The sequence below is a fragment of the Prunus mume genome, linkage group LG6 (assembly GCF_029339155.1).
Source record: "Prunus mume cultivar Tortuosa linkage group LG6, ASM2933915v1, whole genome shotgun sequence".
Lineage (NCBI taxonomy): Eukaryota > Viridiplantae > Streptophyta > Magnoliopsida > Rosales > Rosaceae > Prunus > Prunus mume.
Genome location: NC_142703.1, coordinates 8,400,715 through 8,423,121, shown reverse-complemented (window position 1 = coordinate 8,423,121; position 22,407 = coordinate 8,400,715). Strand labels below are relative to the sequence as shown.

At 36.2% G+C, this 22,407-nt stretch overlaps 5 protein-coding genes across 6 annotated transcripts; 3 read left to right on the top strand and 2 right to left on the bottom strand.

Annotated features, from left to right (window-relative positions):
* Positions 1-8,901: 8,901 nt before the first annotated feature.
* LOC103334233 (aluminum-activated malate transporter 8-like) lies at positions 8,902-11,218 on the top strand. The gene is made up of 6 exons (XM_008237179.3): positions 8,902-9,325; positions 9,415-9,561; positions 9,913-10,185; positions 10,280-10,395; positions 10,525-10,668; positions 10,783-11,218. Exons 1-6 carry the CDS (start codon positions 9,037-9,039, stop codon positions 11,107-11,109), a joined length of 1,296 nt encoding a protein of 431 aa, XP_008235401.2. The 5' UTR covers positions 8,902-9,036; the 3' UTR covers positions 11,110-11,218.
* A 980-nt stretch (positions 11,219-12,198) lies between these two features.
* Positions 12,199-12,944, top strand: LOC103334111 (antifungal protein ginkbilobin-like protein). Its single transcript, XM_008237047.2, has one exon. The coding sequence runs from the start codon at positions 12,295-12,297 to the stop codon at positions 12,706-12,708; it is 414 nt and encodes a 137-aa protein (XP_008235269.2). The 5' UTR covers positions 12,199-12,294; the 3' UTR covers positions 12,709-12,944.
* Positions 12,945-13,371: 427 nt separating this feature from the next.
* Positions 13,372-15,898, bottom strand: LOC103334232 (protein trichome birefringence-like 10). Its single transcript, XM_089055039.1, has 4 exons — positions 15,858-15,898; positions 14,492-14,791; positions 14,067-14,225; positions 13,372-13,864 (listed from the first exon to the last, which is right to left on the bottom strand). Exons 1-4 carry the CDS (start codon positions 15,896-15,898, stop codon positions 13,372-13,374), a joined length of 993 nt encoding a protein of 330 aa, XP_088911165.1.
* Positions 15,895-17,799, top strand: LOC148916017 (preprotein translocase subunit SCY2, chloroplastic-like). Its single transcript, XM_089053780.1, has 3 exons — positions 15,895-16,130; positions 16,286-16,427; positions 16,578-17,799. Exons 1-3 carry the CDS (start codon positions 16,094-16,096, stop codon positions 16,792-16,794), a joined length of 396 nt encoding a protein of 131 aa, XP_088909906.1. The 5' UTR covers positions 15,895-16,093; the 3' UTR covers positions 16,795-17,799.
* Positions 17,800-18,062: 263 nt separating this feature from the next.
* Positions 18,063-21,598, bottom strand: LOC103334231 (protein trichome birefringence-like 10). 2 transcript variants are annotated; one of them, XM_008237177.3, is made up of 4 exons: positions 20,806-21,598; positions 19,542-19,931; positions 19,085-19,243; positions 18,063-18,945 (listed from the first exon to the last, which is right to left on the bottom strand). In XM_008237177.3, exons 1-4 carry the CDS (start codon positions 21,255-21,257, stop codon positions 18,585-18,587), a joined length of 1,362 nt encoding a protein of 453 aa, XP_008235399.3. In that variant the 5' UTR covers positions 21,258-21,598; the 3' UTR covers positions 18,063-18,584. The 2 variants fall into 2 exon arrangements, with proteins under 2 accessions (XP_008235399.3, XP_016650976.1); XM_016795490.2 differs by having other exon boundaries at positions 19,542-19,920; positions 20,806-21,583.
* Positions 21,599-22,407: the final 809 nt, after the last annotated feature.

Here is a 22,407-nt window from a genome sequence, read left to right as displayed (position 1 = left end):
GAATGAAACAACAGAAATTTGGTTGGTAGTTGGTGTGGGCGGAACAATATGAAATATGAATTTAAAGATAATAATAATTCTCAACAAAATTGTAATAATCAAATACAATAACAAATTTACATGAAATTAATGTAAATCAACAAACACAAGTAGAAATACTAACAACTTTAGCGATTGAGGCTTGCAAGAATTGCAATGTCCTAAAGACAGATTTCGCCCCTACCCTTGTGCTCATAGCAGTTCTATAGGCGTTCGTCTCCCAGGATTCAACAATTGATAATCCTAAATTGAAGCACTTCAATTTAAGACTCTGGCGAACCAATTATATATTTGTACTCTCAAAACACTTAGGAAGGAAACTTGAAGATTGATACTCTAACATATCATGGGTGGGGAAAAACTCCTATATAGTGAAGAAGAAGGTAATGAGTTTATATAGAACCCATCAGGTATCCATCAATAGACACAACTTTTGATGGCAAAAGATGCTTCTATATTTGATAACCGCATTCAACAAAGCAATTGCTTTTGAATGCGAACAAATAATATCAATTACAATGCAATTGTTCGAGCAAAACGGACTCTTGTATATTTTCACTCAACCATAAATTTAAATATTATAATATTTAATTAATATTATAATTATTAAATTTCCAACAATCCCCCACATGAGTGAAAATTTAAGAAGAAATTTGAGAGTACTGGTGGAAAAGAGATGCGTCTGAAGAGGTGTCTTTTGGACTTGAACCTATCATAGTGAATACCTATCGGATTTACTTGGTGACGCAGTGGATATAATGAACTGGAACTGTTCACCGCAGTAGTAAACCGAGACAATAGGAATCACACATCTCCAATCCTAATATATTATGGTTCATACGGTTGTGTTCATTTTGGTCCTGAACAATTCCCGGATTCATGAGAGCTTTAGAGAACTTAGCCATCTTGTTCTCATAAAAGCGACCCCACTTCTACTCTCACATAGGTGACACGCTGATTAAGAATAGTCTGCCCTATTCCTCTTATTTGTAAGATATCAGTATCATTAAACATAAGTACCCTTTATACTTCTGCAGACAACACACTTCTTCCATCATAGGAATGAGGTATAGTGTGTTTAACAACTTTGAATCATGCCCAACCAGTTTGCCTATTGAACCTAGACCATGGGATCTCCAATCAACTGGGTTAGGTTTCCGCCCGGCTGATTCATTCAATATGTTGGCTTTAACCTCATTCCCCTCGATGCTCAACTCACTCTCTAGTCCAACCTTTTAAATATTGGATCCACTAGGTTGACTATAAACTAATGGGTGTGCACATTTCCATCTTATGAAATTATATTCATTTGAGTGGAGTTGTTTTTTTTTTTTTTGTTTTTGTTTTTGTTTTAAAGTCCTCCATGCATTTTGTTGGGACTTACTAAGTAATTTGCCAACTCTTCAGTAGACTTCCCCCTCTTTGAAAGAGCAAATTACTTTTCCATTCTTACACGAATATGAGATTACAAAGATAGTTAAGCCACCCCCACAATTCTCTTACAATTGTGGTTGCTATTAAACTACCAATGAATTTTCATACCTTAAGAACTTTGCAATTAAGTCTAGTGCAATTTTGCAATAGACCCCCACATTTTCGGATTCTCATCATTTGTGTAATTTTGTTACACATACAAACCATTGTATAGTTTGAAACCTCACAATTACAAACTTAATTCTACAAAATAGGGCTTTACCCCCACATAGAAATATACCATGTTTCTGGTCATTTCAACAATACTTCTCTTCTTGGAAGTATTCGTCAATTGTGTATGTCAAATATAGACAATACACTGACATGCTTTCCCTTCTTTAGGAAAAGTTGAAAAACCAAATATTTGCAATCTTTCTATATGCAATCCAATATGCCAATTGCATATCTCAATATCAACCCAAAGGCTTATACACGTTCATATGAACATATCTCTTCTAATTTTGAAATTATCAAATTGGCAAACTTCTGTAATTCAACAGCCCATCTCTTTTTTCTAGAAAATGAATTTTCCAGAAAATTACAACCTTACTTGTCTACTAGACAGACTCCTCAACTAATGAGCAATTTCCAAGTTGTAGATTATAATAAGCCCAAACAATGTCCATCTCATAATCCAACTTGTTTTTCCTCCACATGGTATCCATGAATTCAAAATCCATGAACCAAAACAGATACAATACAGACATCATATACATCACATCAGTTTTTCCAGATTTCAAATCTAATAAGCATATCAATTTGAAATCACTGAAATATTGTCTTTTTTTTTTTTTTTATAGTTAGCATATGCAACGGTTTGCATCTTTCCACCATGACCTTATTTTCCAGATCCAAACACAAACTTTCCAATAAGGCCAAACGAACTTTCTTTTCGACAAACTTTACATACACAGCCATTTCGCATGCATGCATCTATTCACTAAGTAACTGTCTTGCATTAGAACCAGTTAACATCATGCCTGGAATATTAAGCCCAATGCCTCCATAAAATTCCAGATGAGCGGTTAACATCTTTTGATGACCGACAGAATCTTTGCAAAAGATCAGACAATCTCCATTTGAAATTATGCCTACTGTCTTGTGCAATTATATGTTAACGTCCATGCAGTGGGTGAATGAATCTTACTTCCAGATGCGACACAATGGTCCCTATGCCCTTGTATACTTAATATACATCACCAAGCATATCAACTAGGCCCATTTTAAACTTCAATGTAGAATTCAATTCCTTTCTACAAAGGGAACTGCACACATTTTTTTTTTTGGTTTGAACCACGAGGTGGTCCTGGATGGGCCCCAACTATGGCAGACTTTGCCTTAACCACAACCCAGACTAATCCCCGCCACACCGGCCCAGAAGGGTAAAGTCTTGGCCAAAGTGGTGACTCCATACGAGAGCAAGGATCGAACCCCTGACCTTCTCTTAAGGAATGAGAGTGCCGAACCACTCACACCAACCACCTTGGTTGAACTGCACGCATTTTGGTAGAAGACCAGCCCCACCAAAATTCCCATAGAAAATAAGCTTTCCTTCCTGTAGAAGATGAACTCCGATTCTTTTCATATTTTCTTATTGTTCCATAAATAATTCTGTCTTTAGATTGTGGGCGGAACAATATGAAATATGAATTTAAAGATAATAATAATTCTCAACAAAATTGTAATAATCAAATACAATAACAAATTTACATGAAATTAATGTAAATCAACAAACACAAGTAGAAATACTAACAACTTTAGCGATTGAGGCTTGCAAGAATTGCAATGTCCTAAAGACAGATTTCGCCCCTACCCTTGTGCTCATAGCGATTCTATAAAGGCGTCCTCCTGATTCAACAATCGATAATCCTAAATTGAAGCACTTCAATTTAAGACTCTGGCGAACCAATTATATATTTGTACTCTCAAAACACTTAGGAAGGAAACTTGAAGATTGATACTCTAACATATCATGGGTGGGGAAAAACTCCTATATAGTGAAGAAGAAGGTAATGAGTTTATATAGAACCCATCAGGTATCCATCAATAGACACAACTTTTGATGGCAAAAGATGCTTCTATATTTGATAACCGCATTCAACAAAGCAATTGCTTTTGAATGCGAATAAATAATATCAATTACAATGCAATTGTTCGAGCAAAACGGACTCTTGTATATTTTCACTCAACCATAAATTTAAATATTATAATATTTAATTAATATTATAATTATTAAATTTCCAACAGTTGGTACCATTTTATTTGCCTCTCCATTGTAACCTAATCAAGAACAACAATTTTTTTGCTTGCCCATTATAATCTGAATCAAGACCAGTTCAGTTCACTTCAAGCTTTCAAGCGCTATGGAGAAACGACAGGCCATGAAGGGTGATAGGGTAGGGCGTGGTCCATGAAGGGTCAGATTGATCGAGATACTCCTCAAAATGGGTTGTCTTCTACCACTTCTACACTGCCATTTGTCCCAATTCACACCACTTGTCATCTCGAGTAATCTATCGGAACAACTGTAAGGCTAATGAAGTATAGCTCAATGAAAAATGGTATTGACTTGTAAACCAGTGTGTATGTGAGAATCCCCCTCCTTCTAGACTATCGCTTGTATTTTTTTATTTTTTTAACAGGGACATATATTATTCATCTACAATTGGGCCGAATTTAGCCTCGTCCAATTGATGGTCAGGCCGAAGCCAAATTTCACTCTTTCAGGGCCAGCCCAAAAAACCCCAATTGGCCTCTTGGCCTCATGCCGAACCTGGGCTCAGGAAATGTGGATCTTCACTGTTTCATTAAATAAGTAAAGAAAGTTCCAAGGGACAAACAAACATATAATAAAAATTTGGTGCAGAATGAGACAAGGGAACACACTGTTTCTCTGTGGAAAAAGCACCCAAAAGGCAGGATATGTTTTATTAGTGGACTCTCCACTTATGATATAAATTTGCCCTCTAATTGCAGTTTTTAGACTTTGTGACCCAAATGTTGCTGTCCTATCATATCCTATCCTCCTAGGCCTATGCACCCCACAACCTCGTCAATTTATTTGAGGACACTGATCGACCAGACTTCATGGCCCGCGCACATTTTGCATTGCAATGGGCTAATGGGCTAATTTATTAATTTATACTCCATTTAATTTAGAGAAAGAAAAACAAAAACAAGAACAAATCATGTTGCTTCTAGGGTACGGATGCTTTAGTAATTAAAAATAATAATTAAGATGGTTTTCTTCACTAATTTTTTTGGCAGTTTGCGTTTGAAAGTTTTGGTGGAGTTGGAAAGAAAGATATGCATTGTATCTGTTGTTGCTTTTTCTTTTTCTTTTTGGTAACATGGGGGCCTAAAAGCCCAGCAAAGCAGCAACAAAACGATGCCTGGACACACCCATGGCATCAGCATACAAAATATCCTTCAGGAAGTCAGGAGCCGTCTCAAAGAGATGAATCCCAGGACCAAAATCGATGCTCCTAGCAGACAAAGCATCAGCAGCAACATTCTGCTCACGGCAGATATGATTAATAGAGCAACGCCAATCCTTGTTGCTCTTTGACTTGCAACAACATATGATGCTTAAGAGTGGATGAGTGGGAATGTATCTGTTGTTGCTTTTATCATTATGTTTTGATAAAACATCTGATAGGCAGACTTTTTATTTCCCCAATATAGTTAGTGGTACCGCTAAAAAGAGTGCTGATTTTCAACTCCCGATAGAAATATACTAATTAATAATTGTTTGTGTCATTAAGCCAATAAATCTCAGCATCTGAATTTGATATGTTTTTTTTTTTCTTTTGGTAAGCAATGCTTACCATGAAATATGATAAGTGGTATGTTACCGATATGTTTTTAGCACTATTGCATTTTCGTAGTGTTGTTTTGCTTCACCAAGTGATTGTTTCATACCAACAATCATTCTGGTTCTGATTTTGAATTTATAATATATTGTATTCACCTCAAATAGACATGCTAATTAATCTTGACTACACATTTTGTCAAACTCATGTGATATCTTTCGGTACGAAAATGCAAACCTACCCGCACTATCTCAGTAAAACATCTTTCCCTTTTAACCAAAAAATGGACATGATGATGTCTATTATAACTTGCATACCCACAAAGAAGTTTGAAGAATTTTATTTTTTAAGAGAGAATTTCAACGGTACGAGGTAAACTGTATTGATTAAAAAAATGTGAGAGATGAGCTTCAAACCTAACCCCGATTACAATCATCAACTAAATGAAAGTTTTATATTGTGTTGCATTAATGAAGTTTATGGCATGAAAAGAAAGGCCAAAACATACTCAAATTTCACTCGTTCACATTGCTTTGCATTAATGAAGCTTCTGGCAATAGGCATCTAGCATCCTTCCTCCTTGTAATTTTATTTTAGTCATCAACATAGAAAAAAAGAAGAGAGATTTTGGAATGCAGTGGGAGCATTAGACGGTCGACGGTGCATCAACTGAGTAGGATGACATGTCAGTGGGCCCAAAATAGTAAACGCGTAAATCAAAGCAAAAGGCAAAAGAAAGAGACGAGAGTCTGCACGAAAGTCATATTAACGTACGGCTGATGCTTTCCGTGGCACGGACTGGATAATATACCAAGTAATTTGGTTGTTGGTAGGTATATGTCATCTGTCCCTTTCCCATCATATAAACTCTTGAATTTCAAATATTAATTAAGAAATTATGAATTGAGGAATTTAAAAGGGAAATTAAAATTGAGAATGAGATAGTCAATGATGGTAGGCTACTTGGGGAATTCAGGGGTAAGGTTCCCTCTAATCTCTATGTGGAAGGAGAGTAGGCTACTTGGTTAGTCCGACAATTGAACTCTTTTATATAAGGATGCTCGCATAATCCTCTAAACTTTAGTCTCATTTTTATACTGGTTACCTCTCTTCAATAATATATTGACGATATTCTCTAAGACTCATGTATTAGTAAACACATGAATTTGCATCGAAATATCGAATATGTCCTGATTCATAAAACACTCAATCCCATATAGAAAGTGTCGTTAGTTTGAGGTAGGTTAGTCCTTTCCAATTGACATGATCATCTTTTAAATAATAATACTAACTTAATGGGAGTATTAGTATTACCTGGCTAGTGCTAGTGGGAATCATCATTCATGAATATGAATATTCAATCCCGCGTTGGATTCGTGTCCATTAGCCAGAATAACCTTTTGTGAAAGGTACGGACAATAATCGTACGGACTACGTGAACAAAGGTTACAGCTGGTGCATCATTTTTCCCAGGAAAGTTCGAACTTCTTCAACAAAACAAAATTAGTGTTTCAAAAAAGGAGGAGATTAGTTGGTGCCATGCTATCCCAATACTGAATTAACAATTAATTGTATTATAATGTGTTTGTTGTCAATTTTGAATGTCATTCGAGTTGGAGTTTATCAATATCTGCCATTTTTAAGCACGATATAGATAGAATACTTTGGTTCAACTTTCAATTGAGTTTGAAATTTTCTCATCTTTGCTCTCATTATGGCGCTCCCATTAGTGCTGGACATGAAAGGAATTTCGGTGGAGGAAATCTCAAGTCTTTGCCATTTTTAGCCAAGCAAATGTAATGTGGCCTAGTCCACACCAGTTAGCAAAATTCGCTTTGAATCTTGAGAACTCGATCGAAGTATGGATATAGTCCAAGAGAAACTGAGTGGTTCTATGAACCCGTGGAACAAGATATTTCTGTTTTGTCATAGTTTAATGAAAAGTTGAAGTTTCTATTAAGAAAAGAGAAAAGAAAAAATCAATATATACAAAAACGCCGAGTTAAAACGACTCTTGTAGATTCGCTCCACAACGTCATCTCATGATATACTTAATTGTTCATAATAAAGCGTTTGTTAGTTTATAGATGTTGATAGGGTGGAGGTACGTACTTGCGGGGAAGGGACTGGACCTGGCTTAGGCTATATATGATTAGTCAATACACGGTTTTTGTTAAGTGAAAGATCCATTTAACAAGATCACACAACCGTTTACGCATTCATTTGATCAGGATTGATGCTAATTTATCCACTAATTAAACGGATTTGTAGATTAAAAATTGGTAGCTCGCTAGCTAGCTATACGCCAAACTTTGTCATCATAGCTAAATTAGGTCATGTTCATGCTGTCTAACTAAAGTTAGGCACTTAATTTCTTAACTTAACTCCGAATTAAGCTCCCAATCGATTCACAATTCTATTGGTTCACCCTTCTTTTTTTCCGACCAAGTTTATTGGACAAACATTAAGATCAGATATATATTTTTTTTGAACAAACATTAAGATAAGATATATATATTTTTTGGACAAGCATTAAGATAAGATATAATATTTCCATTTTGACCACACAAAAAAAAAAAAAAAAAAAAAAAAAAAAAAAAACATGTAAGAAGTAGCCAACATGATCACGTAAAAGACATCAAAAATTGTATATGGGAGGCCAATAAAATTAAGACAAAAGATGTTTACCGAAAAAATGGCATAGAAGTAATTGTAGACAATATAGAAAGTGGCATCTCCACTATGAGTAAGACATGGTGTCATTTTCTATTTAATTATCACTAGGGACTTGGAGGTCAGTGTTTCAAGCGTACGTTTTTATCTGATTTTATAATCCAGATATTCTAGATTTTTCCCATTAGCTTCTCTTTCCTTTTGACTCGTTTTCAGACAGCTTTTTGAAGTAGAATTGATTTGATTACAGAATTCCCTAAGTTATTATGATATTTTACTTCATCATAAGAGCCACATGTTTTCTAATTCCAACCTAACTTATTGACAAATGCATCTAAATATATATATATATATATATATATATGAGCTAGTTATAGTCGTTCACGAGTAATATCGATGATTAATTTTAGATACAACAATGAATAACCATCCATATATAGCTTAATTGGATTGTGAGCTTAAGGACCATCTGTTGTTGATCAACCTTTGCATGACATGACACTGCAACCGTGCATGTTTGTGAGTTGTTGTGAGCATGCACTAATAACATGTCAAAAGTGATCATGATTAAGTTTGGTGATCAACCCACAATGACTTTGTGTGATTGATCAACGATGGGGAATATATTGGCACATTTGCGAAAAGACAATTATGCAACCGTGTTCCACTTGGGTCACTAAGTTCATTGATCAAATGCATACCCTATTTCAGATAAATGCGCACATACACCATGCATATATGTCGATTTTTTAGGCATGCATGTCACAATTTTTAGGGCATTGTCTTTAAATTGAAGTGCAAAGGAAAATCCCCTTTGCTATAGCTAAGTCCACTTCTCAGGTCGTAGGTGTACGACTATTTAGGTTCCCACTTTGGCTACTTTTCATGAGAGGGTCATGTATATATAAAGCCAATTTCTCCCTTCCAAATTTCACAACAACAAAGTGAGTGATTTGTATTGATCAGTCTAGCTAAAACAAGAGAAAAAAAAAAAAAAAAAAAAAACTAAGACAGAGAGTTTATTCTTCTTATTTCTCTAATGGGTTCGATCGTGATATCTATTCCAGCAGATGTTGAGCTTGCTCTTCCCAAAAATATTGGAGAGAAAGAGGAGCCCAAACCTTCTATTTTTGCCACCATTGTTTCCAATCTTAGAAAACTTCAGAAAAGCCAGCAGGATATGAGAACGCTGCTTCACAGCGTCAAGGTTGCAACTGCACTGGTTTTGGTCTCACTTCTCTATCTTCTTGACCCTCTCTATGAGCAAGTTGGAGATAATGCCATGTGGGCTATAATGACGGTCGTCGTCATCTTTGAGTTCTACGCAGGTTCGACCGCTACTTCATTAGCTTCTCTAATTACAACCTTAAAACTTTTGTGTAGATTAATTAATAATTAGTTGGGTAACATTTTTCAGGTGCTACACTTAGTAAGGGTTTAAATCGTGGATTGGGAACAATATTAGGAGGCGTTATGGGGTTCTCAGCTGCAACTTTTGCTCAAGAAGTTGGTGGAATGGGCAAGGGCAACGCCATAATTGTTGGTTTTTCTGTGTTTATCTTCGGTAAGATTTATATTTATTTGGTCTATTTTTTTAATAAAAAATGTTCAAATGAAATAAACATAAGTTTTTCATTTATTTGTAGCAAAACTCTCTTTATATTTATAATGCATGGCCCCTATTCCACAAGTTGGTCCCAAGGAATTTGGAACTTCAACTTTCTGTACCATAGAAGATCGTGGCGCATTACACACCACGTGGCATGCATCATACAGATTTTAAATGGTTGATGATGACGAACTTAATCATATTGGAAAAAATAATTAAAGTAAATTAATTGGTAGAAAAAATGGGCTAATTGTAGAGACTAGAGAGTGCAAGTTGTCAATACAATTTACCTAAAATATATTTCAGGTGGAGCTGCAACATATTCTAGATTGATCCCAAGGATTAAGAAAAGATATGACTATGGAGCCATGATCTTCATCCTCACCTTCAATCTGGTGGTTGTGTCTGGTTTACGTGCCGAAAATGTGTTGGAATTAGCTCGCGAGCGGCTTTCAACCATCGGCATGGGATTTGCCGTTTGCATCTTCATAAGCTTGCTGGTGTTCCCCACATGGGCCAGTGATGAGCTTCACCACTCTACAGCTCATAAGTTCCAAGACCTTGCAGACTCAATTGAAGGTAAGTAATTAGGGGAAAAACAATCTTGCGTTAAATTACACGACGAACCATAATCTAATTGAGATTAATCATGATCTTGTTCAACAATTTGTAGGATTCTTGGAGAGTTATTTTAGATTGGACACAGAAAATTTGAAGGATGACCAGCCTAGTGCCATTTCCAGTAGTTGCAAATCGGTGTTGCACTCAAAGTCAAAGGATGAGTCTCTGGTACATATATGCACTACTATTTCTTTTTTTTCTTTTTTTTGGTCACTCTCAAAAATTTTGAACTTAATTTCATACTCATTTCATCAATTATCTCAAGCAAAAATGGCGTTTAATTATGTTTATCGACAGGCGAATTTTGCGAAATGGGAACCATGGCATGGAAAATTTGGTTTCTTCTACCCATGGAATAAGTACCTACAAGTTGGAGAGCTTCTTAGAGAGCTAGCTACCATGGTTCTTTCCCTCAAAGGCTCTCTTCAATCTCCTAGACAGGTACATATATACATATGTAATATTAAATTTTGGTTCCTTTTTCTTCTTCAAACAAAGAAGTTCATAGCCGGTTTTGGTTAATTTATTTATTGCTTCAAAATTGTGTGTGATTAGCCCTCGTCGAGCCTGAGGCAGTCAGTGAAAGAGCCAAGTGAAGCTGTAGGGTTGTCACTTGCGTGGAGCCTGAGAGAGCTTGGAGAGAGCCTTATGAAGATGAGAAGGTGCCCTCAAGAGAATGTGATATTGCCCAAGTTGAAGTCAATGAGACTGGAGCTGAGCTCCATGGTGTCTCAAGTTTCCAACTTTGGACCTCTAGAGAATGTTGAAGGACTTGCAATTGCAAGCTTTGTGTTCTTGTTGACAGAGATGCTTGAGAAAGTGGAAGAATTGGCAAAGGAGGTTGAAGAACTTGGAGAGCTTGCTGGCTTTCATTCTAAATAGCTATAGCTATATATATATGGACTTAATTTTCTTAACTGTGGTATTTGCCAATTTTGGGCCTGGAAAAATTCTACACCTGTGATCTAAAAATATGGGAGACTTGGGACAAGATGTATAATTAGCTATAATATTTATTTTAAGTCTTTATTTATAGATCATATCTTTACAAAAAATTAGACAAATTAAAAATTATTTAGACATCTAATGGTGTCTTACAAAATCAATGAACACAGTACTTCAAGAATATACTAAAATTTCAATAACTTAATTGAGCGGTCAGATGATATAGGATTCAAGTGATTTTTTATAGAGAAGATCTTCGAATGAATATCTACAAAATAGACGGTTTGGATTAATGAAATACAATGTATGGTGAGCCCTATAAGGGTGTCCCTCAAATATATTTGAGTGATCCCTCAACCGAAGCTCATTGTGTGTATATATATATATATATATATATTTATATATATATTTATATATGTGGTGTAGATTAACCATGTAACTGAAACTATGACAAATTAATTTATTATAAGTGAAAGAGCAGATTTTCTCCTATGCGGACGTTCAGACGTTATTACCTTGTGGACACTATGCACTTTCTATCATCCCTTCTTACTTTCCTCATTGTTTACAATGGTGTCTGCATGTTCCAGATGAGAAAAGAATTGAGTGAAAGGGTATATCATATAATATTGGATGGTTGAGATTTTACAAGGCCAGTTTCATTTTTATAAATTTTAAACGGGAAAATAGATAGAAAAAAAGAAAAGAAAAAGAATTTGGACAGGCTGTGCCAAAATTGGGACCATATCAAAAGAAAAATATTATACAAAATAGATTGATATATAGGTTTGGCCTAAATGTCCCTGCACAGAACCGCAGGCCAAACAAGATAGGATGACCAGGTCTTAAATTCAATTGTGTAGAAGCAATAGGAATATTCCCCTGTGTTTGAAATCAGTTTTATTTAAATTTCTTATTAAAAGAAGGCAAATGTACAAATGGAAGAGGACCGTTAAGATAAGGCCAATCAAGTATGACAAATATCAGCATAATTTTATTGATGTTGACGGAGTAACATATAATTGTAGTGATGTCTGAAGACTCATAAAAAAATCCATTTCAAAACTTCAAAACAAGTCTGATAAGATCAAGAGGCATAGCACAACAAGAGAAACAGAGAAAATGGCCGTTCATCTCATGAAAATTGCTGCAACTATAATCGTCGTCTTCTTCCTTGGGTTCTTCGGTGTGGCCACAAGCACTCCAGATACAAATATAACAAGCGTTCTCTGCAACTCTGGAGTGTATACAGCTGGTGATCCTTTTGCTGTTAGCCTAGCCTATGTTCTTCAGGAGTTGGAGACTGCAACATCAACACACAAGAATTATGACTTCTACGACATATCTCCTTACCCTAATGCATTTGCATATGGGCATGCTTCTTGTAACCAAAACATCACAACCCCAGATTGCACTACTTGTCTTTGTGCTGCAAAAACAGATATGCTAGGCACGTGTCAAAATGCGATAGGGGGTCGAGCGGTTCTTCGTGATTGTGCAATAAGGTATGAGCAATACCCATTTACTACTGACTGAGCCATTGGCTTGTTCTCTCTGTTCAATGAGTTTGATTTCCACTAGCTACAAGTAGTAGATGCTGCTGCTGCATTATCAGATTTCCATGTACGAAAAATCCTTTCCTTTCATATTTTCTTTCCTTTTGGAGTATGCATTCATGGTTTTTTGCCTGTCGGACATGAAGATATCGGTGCACTGATTGGTTTTTGGTACATTTATTCCATGAAGAAGGAAGAAATGATAAAGGCAAAACACATGTATGACTTGACAGGCAAACACATTTATTGTCTCAAAGATATTACAAATACAAAAAATTGATGATTGAATTGTGTCTCCTGATACAAGAACAAGCTCTGATATCCTCAAGGACTATAAACCTTTTTCATTTTTTGTATGATTACATCCTGTGAAAATAACCAAAACCATTTGTGAATTATCGCCACGTAATTCATCTTCACTTTACCTGTTAGCGTATCGATAGCAGTCATCAAGAGTACAATTTCACCTACTTTCCCATCTTCCCCTTGTTAAGTAAAACCCCTCAAATGCTTGAGCAGAGCATGGTTGAACAAACCAAGGCTATGTACTGACCGATTCAGGTCAGAATTTTGCTGGTTATTGTGGAAGCAAAATGTTCCATTCATTTTCCCTTTGTACATTGGAGCACTATTATAATTATTATCAGGAAGATGTGCTGAGAGATTCATGTTTAAGGAAGAGTGCATAAAGAAGCTCATTCCATGAATCAGGCACACCAGTGGCTGCAGTCTTGATGCTGGACAGAGGCTGGCCATTCTCTGGCCATTCTCTGGCACCAGTGGCTGCAGTCTTGATGCAGGTAGGCACACCAGGTAAAGTCCATCTTGTTGTGATAGGAATGAACAAGAACAAATAAGTTTTAGCTAATGTGATAAAGATGAACTTGGGCTTCTGCTGCTGACATAAAAACATCTCTTTCCATGTCCTCGGATACAGCCTCTTTTCTTGGCTGGGACACATGCTTGTCACATTCAGCAAATCCAACTTCCTAACATGAGACTCATTCGATTGCTCCGATAACACATCAAAGATGGTCATAACTATAGGACTGTAGGAACAAGCAATGAACCTAACTCGGGCAAAGCTTCCATGTGACAACCCCCACCAGAATTCCAAATCACCGCCTTTGTTACATCTACAGCCAATTTACTAGTGTTCAGTTATACATGTTGTATTGCTAAAGCACATCAAGTCCGCGAAAACATCGCATAAAATGCAATGTTTAAACTCCTATACGAAGTTATGAAAAACACAAAGGGCCTTTAAGTGCAAAACAAACTGTAATATGGCGTGACAGAGAAACAAACAATATGAAGGAGACAAGTGATCCTGCAAACCTGAAATGCACAGGAGCATAAGTTCGAAAAAGGACATAAGTTTTGCTCGTGTTCACTTCACTACCAATCCAATCAACCACAGTTTCAATCGATCTGCGATATGCATTTTCGACGTTTATATTCATCTTCACCTCCTCCCCTTCTTGAAAGTAGCAATCCCTAAGACATAATGAAAACTTTGAGTTCTATTCCAAAAATAATAATAACCATCATGATATTTTAACTGGAGATTCATTCTAAACTTTCTAAACTTTCCACCTCTTTGACCTTGTGGGAAAAAAGTTTGCATAATGTATCAATAAGATTCCTTTCTTTTAGTTATAAACCTATGTTCGTTTATGCCCAGCGTTGAGAAGAAGCACATCTGCATCTCTCCACTGGCTGGCAGTCCAGTCTATTTGATCCACTTTTATAGTCAACTTCACCCCTTCTGGACTGGAGCGTGGCCCTGAATGACAAGATATGGTGATCTGTAGTATTCCGCTGTGCAGTTCAAATCCTCAAACTTGATCACCAAGAACCCCAAATGCTTTGTGATTGGACTCACATTCACCTCATAGATGGAAGTCTTGTTAGGAAGTGCAGAGGAGAGCATACAGAGAAGAGATTCCCATTGGTTCCTTCCAATTGAATCACCAACAAATACAAGGCACCGGTTCCGAAGCTTTTCCAACATCTTCCCTGCAGCATCAAATCTGTTCTTAAGATCTTCTTGTCCAATCCACCTAGTTAGAACAGAATTGAAAGTACTGGAAATAACTAAGCATGAAAAGACCTTTTAATTGGAAGAACCATGAGGTTGAGCATAATCTAAAACCATTGTTATAGTTACCATTGGAGCTGAACCTAAACATAATGTAGCAAGTGCAACAATTAATTAATTACAATGTGCTCAATAAAGACTAATATTTCAAAAGTGCAAAGGAAAAATAGAATTCAAGATTGAGTTACATCGTACTAATCCAAGATTGAGATTGAAACTTGAATTCTAAAGCCCTAAGCCGAGTTACATGAGTATTCAAGCCTAATCGAGTTCTAAGTGCCTTGCAATAGGTTTAGGGTTAGAATTCGAGGCTTGTGAACAGTTTTGGAACAGGTTCGGAAGCTATAGTTTTTGGTTCGAGACTGAATTTAGCGTTTGGAGGCTAAAATTCATTTTTGGAATACTAAAATAATTTTCTAGGATTTTAAAAATAATTGAAACTATTTTAATCCAGATTTTTAAATATTTTAATTCTTCAATAAATACTATGGCTTTGTTAAATAAAATATTTTAAAAATAATATCTGAATTTTAAAAAAAAAAATTCCACGAAATTAGTTAAGATAATTAATTATTAATTATTAAGTAATTTATAAAATTAATTAAATATTTAAATACTAATTATTCACTAAATAAATAATAAATACTAATTAAATTAATTAAATAAGGCTAATATCTTACTTAATTACAAATATTAAACTAAACAAACGAATTTTGTATTATTATTTTTTTAAAAAGTCCACAAAATAATTTAAAATAATTTATTACAATTTATCAAGTAATTTATGAAATTAATTAAAATATTTAAATACTAATTATTCATTAAATAATTCATAATTAAAACATAATTACTAATGGATAAGATATTAATTAATTACAAATATTAAAATAAACAAAAAAAGGATCCGCCCAGGCCGCCTAGCGCCTAGGCTCCCGCCTAGGCCGAATTTTTTTGTTTTATTGTTTGTTGGAGCAGGTAACACACAGGATTGCTACCGTTAAAGATGAGCCTTCTCTAGCTTAAAGAACCGAACAGTCCTGCGGTTTTCTACTGTTCCCAGTCCCGCCATGGAAGCTAGTCTTCTCAGCTCGCAACGCTTTCATCCCCAACTCTTCCCAACTTTGAGTTCAGTCCTTAACAATGCTGCTGAGTCATTCTTCAAGAGTGAGATTCGGCGGAAGAGTTAATATCATCTTGATAATGTTTTTCCTGTGGATTAATATAATAAGATGATGTTCTTGATCATAATTATTTATACCTGTTGATGAGGTTTGACTACCATGTGCATCATTCACTCCATGGTAAGTATTCTACGAGTCCTTGTGGAATACTTGCTTCTTTGTCATGGTGATGTTAGTACATATGTGAGGTTTTTAGATCATAGTATCAATTCTGTCCAATACCATTTAACTTCAAGTTTGTTGTAAGTTTACTGGTTTCATGCTTTTTATTGCAGGAGGTTCTGTTAGTTGGGGTCCGTACTTACTTGCAGTATTGGGCGTTTACACTATAGTCACTATGTGGGCAGTTGTGGTAACTGAAGGTTGCAGGAAGATAAAGCTGCAGTACTATGGTTTTGAGCTTGTTTCTGCTGCAAGGTAATACATTCGTAACCATTTTGATGGCTGATGATCGTTTGTAGTGAAAGAAACTGCACAATGCATGCCTTTTCTGTATGCATGTGGTGTTATTTGATTATATGAACACGGTTGTTCTTTATCCTAATGTTACTGAAGTGTTTTGGACAGAGATGACTCGCCTATTACTGAAGTGGAGTGGAGCCATATATCCCTTTTACCATTAACCCATCAGGAATGCAGCCTGTTCTCACCACCACTTATCTCGTCATTTCCGAGCATTCTCTTGCAAGGTCACAATTTCTTAACTTGCAGCATTTTTGCATTTTTGAAGATGAAAACTCATTGTCCGCTAATGAAACCAAAATGTTGCTCATTTCTCTGCTGACCCAAAAAAATTTCCTTAAATATTCCAACTACACCTGTTCTTTTCATTTATAAAGTTTACCATTACACTTTCTGATATTGTGGTTTGTTGGCAGTCTTCTTGGTTCGCCTTTCTGGGAGCATGTTAAGGAGATATTGAACGCTGGCAATTCCGTTCGTGCAGGGCCTTGGAGCATGTTAAGGAGATATTAAATAATTACAAATACTAAACAGAACAAAACAAAAAGATCCGCCCAGGCCGCCTAGCATCTAGGCGGGCGCCTAGACCGATTTTTTTTTAAAAAATTTGGGTTGGAGCAGATGGCACACGGTTCGTTCTCATTAACACATAAATCATCTAAAACCCAGCAAGGCAACCCCACGAGAACGAATCCCGCTAAGAACTGTATTGTAATCCAAGTAGGAGAAGCGGCTGATGAAGAGAGAATAGTGACCAAAAAGAAGCCAAGATTGCCCAAAGAAGGCTTGAATTTTTTGAAAAACTGCAATTGGGTCTTTGTGTCTTCTGCGTCCTTTGGAGGTGAAGGTTTGCTATTATCCATTTCTTTGAGAAGTGAGGAGAAGTGGAGTTCAATTCTCCTGAGAAAGAAAGTGACTAACCATTAATGGCTCAAAGCCCATATTTTTCGAATTGGGTTTTCTTCCAAGACTGCATCACAGTTTTTTTTTTGGGTGAATTATACCAAGAAAAATGAGATCGTTCAATCATTCACAACGTTGCAAGTTTTTAAACAGCTGATGTTTGTGACATGTGAGAGAGAAAGGAGAAAGACGCAGAGAAAGACATTTACGCGGGAACAAAACAATGTACCCCAAATCCTGATTCTGAAAAACCAATAGCTTGTCCAACGGCTGGTGTTTCTTCCTCTTCACTTTTTTGTTTTGTTTCCTTAGCATTTGAAATTAGTTTCGAAACACTTCTTCCTCGCATCATGCACGGTAGATGTTTTAATATCTGATAGCATTTGTTGATTTGGATTTTAAGATTGGTGTTAATTGTTATGAAGGGGACATTATGTTCTGTTATTAGCAAGTCAATTTGTGAGCCTCATACGAAAAATATGAAAAAGAGTCGTTGTGAGTCTCAATCTAACCATTGACATGGACAAAAATCATGTAAATTTTTTTGTGCTTATTGTCAAGCATCGTTCTCTTAATCAATATCAATGCGTAGTTGATGGACCTGTCTTTCTCAATATGCAAATTGACAAATAATGACAAATTTCAAAATATAGGATTATGAGAGTGTAGATTGATGAAGAGATGAGAAACAGAGAAATGGGTTATTCATCTTACAATTGGTAAATTCTGTCCAAGAACGAAACCCAGAGTTGTGAATCTCAAAATTTTCCAGTAAACTCTGATATACATTCTGTAATTTCAAAAAAGATAAAAGCTTTTTTCTGTATAATTACATCCTGTCAAATAACCAAAACAATCTGTGTATAAGTTCTATCAACTTCGACCCTCCGGGTCTGGTGATGACAAATTTGCTGCAAAGAGATAACCATAAAGCCTCCCCGATCACTTGAATTCTCACAGGTCAATGCACCCCAGCTTTACCTGTTAACCCCTAGCAAAAAGTTTTCCCTCTGGAGGTAATCTCTCGTTCTAATTTTCCCTCGCTAAGCAAAATCCCTCTAGTGCTCGAGCAAAGAATGGTCGAGCAAACTGAAGATACTAACCATGCTGGCCAACTCTCAGCTTTAGCAGGAGTGTTGAACAAAATGTCCTCTTATGATGATCATGCTGGTGTACTCAGGAAGCTTGTAATGCCATATACAATGTAATCTACGAAGATTTGGTTGAATTTCCTGTGAGAATGGATTCCCGTTTAAGGAAGAGTGCATAAAGAAGCTCATTCCATGCATCAGGGACACCCGGTAGGCACCAGTGGCTGCAGTCTTGATGATTGACGGAGGCTGGTCCAGCCTCAGGCCCTAGATAGTATATAGACGCATGGCCATCTTTTCTCCATAGAGACATGTTTGTCACATTCAGCAAGTCCAATTTCCTAACATGTGACTCATTTGATCGCTCCGATACTATATCAAAGATAGTCTTATAAACACTTATGCATGAATCTGGCAATGAAGTTAATCCAGGTAGAGTCTCCAAGTGACAACCACCACCAGTATTCCAATCACCGCCACTGTTAAATCCACAGCCTATTTATTAGTGCTCAGTTATACAAGAACATGAAATAAAAAGAAAACAATAATATATCCACGAGACAAAGAAGAAAACAATAATATAACTTGGAGACAAGCATAAGAAGTGATAGAGAAAACCTGAAATGCACAGGAGCATAAGTTCGAAAGAGGACATAAGTCTTGCTCATGTTCACTTCACTACCAATCCAGTCAATCACAGTTTCAATTGATCTGCGGTATGCAGTTTCAACAGTCATATTCATCTTCACCTCCTCCCCTTCTTGGAAGTAGCAACCCCTAACAAATAATGAAATTCCAAAGATCAGATATCCTATCACTTATAATCATACACTTCTCCCCACATGAAAAGTTTGAATTCTTATTCAACCAGCCAATTAGATTCTTTTGACTACAAATTCATTGTAAACTTACCATCTGCTAGAGTTTGAGTGAAAAGTTTGCATAATGTATCAATAAGGTTCCTTCCTTTAACTTAAGAACCCATGTTGTTTGTTTGTGGGGTTGAAACTAAAGATATGACAAAAATAACAAAAAAAAAGTTTGTAGAAAGTAATCAGGACGTGTATATACTTACTCTCTTAAGGTCTTCTCATAACTCCACCAGTGCCCGGCATTGAAAATCAACACATCTGCATCTCTCCACTTGGTGTAAGTCCCTTCCAGTTGATCCACTTTTAAAGCGCACTTCACTTTTGCTGGAGCACCAGCTGGAGGACGGCCCTGAAAGACTAGAAATGGTGCTCTGTAGTATTCCACTGTGCAGTTGAAGTCCTCAAACTTGAACACCAAGAACCCCGAGTGCTTTGTGATTGGATTCCCATTCACCTCATAGATTGAAGTCTTGTTAGGAATTGCAGAGGAAAGCATACAGAGAAGAGACTCCCACTGGTTCCTTCCAATTGAATCACCAACAAATACAAGACGCCGGTTCCGAAGCTTTTCCAACATCTTCCCTGCATCAAATCTATTCTTAAGAGAAGACAGAAACTCAATAAGATCTTCTTGTACAATCTACTCCTGGTTAGAACAGAACTCAAACCATGAGGTTGATCATAGTCTAAAACATAAATGAACACCAAACAGAGCAACTACAGATGTACTTAATTAGAGAAGATTCAAAGTACCATTATTATCATCATAGCCATTAAAGAGGAAACACAATGTACTTAATTAGAGTTATGATGAAAAATCACGATATAATCAATCACAATGTCAAATATAGAAAAAAAGAAAACCTCAAAATAGTTTTCTTTTATCTTTTTAGATTCAGAGAGAACAGGTAATCAAACAAAACACTTCCAATTTCAAAGGGCATACGAGGACAAAAAAAAAAGAAGAAGATTGTTTTAAGCACACAATCGTGGACAAAGACAACACACGCTGACATGGGCACGCAGAAAGAGAGAAAATTGAAAAAATATAACAAAACAACCGAAACGAAAGAGCAAACAGAGAACCTTCCTCACTACTTGAACATTTGAACTTGTGATCTAGATAAAGAGTTGCCAAAGCCAAAATCCAAAAGGTTCACGGGTGCAGCTAATCAACAAAAGAGGTCCACCAACAAACTGTACAGAACTCAAATTATTGACACAGAAAATAACAACGAAGCCCAAATTAACACTACAAAAGCACGCAAAAGAAGGATAATTTAATCTGTTCACCAAAACAAAAGCTAAATTCTAATAATTTAGGCTGCTGATAAAATTTAGGAAGCTTTCTTCTCTACTAGCATTGAACCTTCCATCTAACAAAACCAAACCAATATAAATATGATGTCAAACATTTTTCTTTCCTTAAAAATCTCAGCAGGGAAACATAAACAAAATGGTAAATACCTGGGCAAGCTGCAATCTTTGGGTTGCCAACGCCACTTGGTAAAGATAGAATCAGGCCTGCCATTCTCAGAACATCTAAAGCCTTCATCCATGAAAGAGCAATTTTGTGACTCATACAACGGATAGCTCTCATCCCAAACCCAATTCCCATCAAACACATCACACGCAACACAGCCTTCATCAAGAAATCCCGGCCGTACATTCCCAGTTGATGGTAAAGATGATGAGCCATGCAATCCCAGCAAGGCAAACCCACGAGAACGAATCCCGCTAATAACTGTATGGTAATCCAAATAAGAGAAGCAGCTAATGAAAAGAAGAGTGACCAAGAAGAAGCCAAGAATGGCTAACGAAGGCTCAAGAGGGTTGAAGCGCTTGAATTTCATCAAGAACTCAAACTGGGTCTTCGTGTCTTCTGTGTCCTGTGGAGGTGTGCTCTTACTGTCAGCCATTTCTTTGAAAAGAATGAAACTTTAATAATTCATGGGCGTCTTGTGTTGGAGTGATGGTCCAAGAGCCGAAAGGGGGCTTAAAAAGATGGGCTCTTTAGACTTCTAGAGAGTGAGAAAATGGGGTCCGATAGAGCAAGAAAGTAAGCACTAGTGGCTAAAGAAGACATTTTTCGAATTGGGTTTTCTTCCCAGACTGCACCACAGTAAATAGTTTCTGTTTAGAGTAAGAAAAAGAGATCATTCAAGCATTTGAAATGGGTGCTGGTTTTTATCAGTTTATAACCTGCGAGAGAGAGAGAGAGAGAGATAGAGGTTTGACGACAAGTAAGAATCAGAAGCACACAACGCAGACATTCAAAACAGCATTTATGCTTTCTTGAATTGGTTTCACAGTCTTGTCATTGGTGTGGTAAATTATTATTATTATAAATGGTTACTGATTTTGAAATTATATTTTTGCTCGAGTCTTGGCCAATTACTATCTGACAATAAAAAGTCACGCATGATTACTTTCCGCCATTTTTGAAAAATCGCATTCACATTCGCATGTGTCTATTCTATCTATCTATCTATCTATCTATCTATCTATCATCAATAAATATAGGAGAATTTAGCTCTGGGAACCACGTTTGGACATGAAGGGATGTTATTTTCTTATTACAAATTTATAAATAAACCCAATTCTAGACATGTATTTATAAAAAAAACTCAAATACTATTTAAACATAGAAACACACCCAAAATCAACTCTAAAATCAATAATTGTATAGTTTTTGGGTGTATTTATAAATGAGTTTTGAGTGTGTGTAATGATGGATTTTGAGTGTATTTATAAAGTGTTTTGGGTGTTGAGTTTTTTTATAATTTCAGCTCTTATTTTGAGTGTTTTAGTAAAACTCTCTTATCTTATTGTCAATGGGCTTATCTTTCTCATAAATTGAATGGATTCTTGAATTAATTGTCGAAAGTTTTCAGCCCTGCCTGAAATTGTGCCCCATCCATGTAGCTTTCATTGTTTGTTCTACTCATAAATTATTCAATAAGAAAAATAAAGCTGGATTTTTAATAGCAACATAAAATTGTTAGAAAGGCCCAAAAAAGAGAGGAAAATAACACAAAAAAGAAAAGGAAACAGAGGTTGGTAGTATTG

What these genes read in the sequence shown, in the direction of transcription:
- LOC103334233 (XM_008237179.3), top strand. Translation starts at nt 9,037, where the DNA reads ATGGGTTCGATCGTGATATCTATTCCAGCAGATGTTGAGCTTGCTCTT. An exon ending in CATCTTTGAGTTCTACGCAG is followed by an intron (nt 9,326 to 9,414) that starts GTTCGACCGCTA and finishes AACATTTTTCAG; the next exon opens with GTGCTACACTTAGTAAGGGT. An exon ending in TTTTTCTGTGTTTATCTTCG is followed by an intron (nt 9,562 to 9,912) that starts GTAAGATTTATA and finishes AATATATTTCAG; the next exon opens with GTGGAGCTGCAACATATTCT.
- LOC103334111 (XM_008237047.2), top strand. Translation starts at nt 12,295, where the DNA reads ATGGCCGTTCATCTCATGAAAATTGCTGCAACTATAATCGTCGTCTTC.
- LOC103334232 (XM_089055039.1), bottom strand. Translation starts at nt 15,898, where the DNA reads ATGGCGGGACTGGGAACAGTAGAAAACCGCAGGACTGTTCG. An exon ending in GAAAACCGCAGGACTGTTCG is followed by an intron (nt 14,792 to 15,857) that starts GTTCTTTAAGCT and finishes TGTTCTAACTAG; the next exon opens with GTGGATTGGACAAGAAGATC. An exon ending in TATGCTCCTGTGCATTTCAG is followed by an intron (nt 13,865 to 14,066) that starts GTTTGCAGGATC and finishes AATTGGCTGTAG; the next exon opens with ATGTAACAAAGGCGGTGATT.
- LOC148916017 (XM_089053780.1), top strand. Translation starts at nt 16,094, where the DNA reads ATGAGGTTTGACTACCATGTGCATCATTCACTCCATG. An exon ending in TGTGCATCATTCACTCCATG is followed by an intron (nt 16,131 to 16,285) that starts GTAAGTATTCTA and finishes TTTTTATTGCAG; the next exon opens with GAGGTTCTGTTAGTTGGGGT. An exon ending in GAGCTTGTTTCTGCTGCAAG is followed by an intron (nt 16,428 to 16,577) that starts GTAATACATTCG and finishes TGTTTTGGACAG; the next exon opens with AGATGACTCGCCTATTACTG.
- LOC103334231 (XM_008237177.3), bottom strand. Translation starts at nt 21,257, where the DNA reads ATGGCTGACAGTAAGAGCACACCTCCACAGGACACAGAAGACACGAAG. An exon ending in AAAGATTGCAGCTTGCCCAG is followed by an intron (nt 19,932 to 20,805) that starts GTATTTACCATT and finishes TCTTAAGAATAG; the next exon opens with ATTTGATGCAGGGAAGATGT. An exon ending in TATGCTCCTGTGCATTTCAG is followed by an intron (nt 18,946 to 19,084) that starts GTTTTCTCTATC and finishes TGGATTTAACAG; the next exon opens with TGGCGGTGATTGGAATACTG.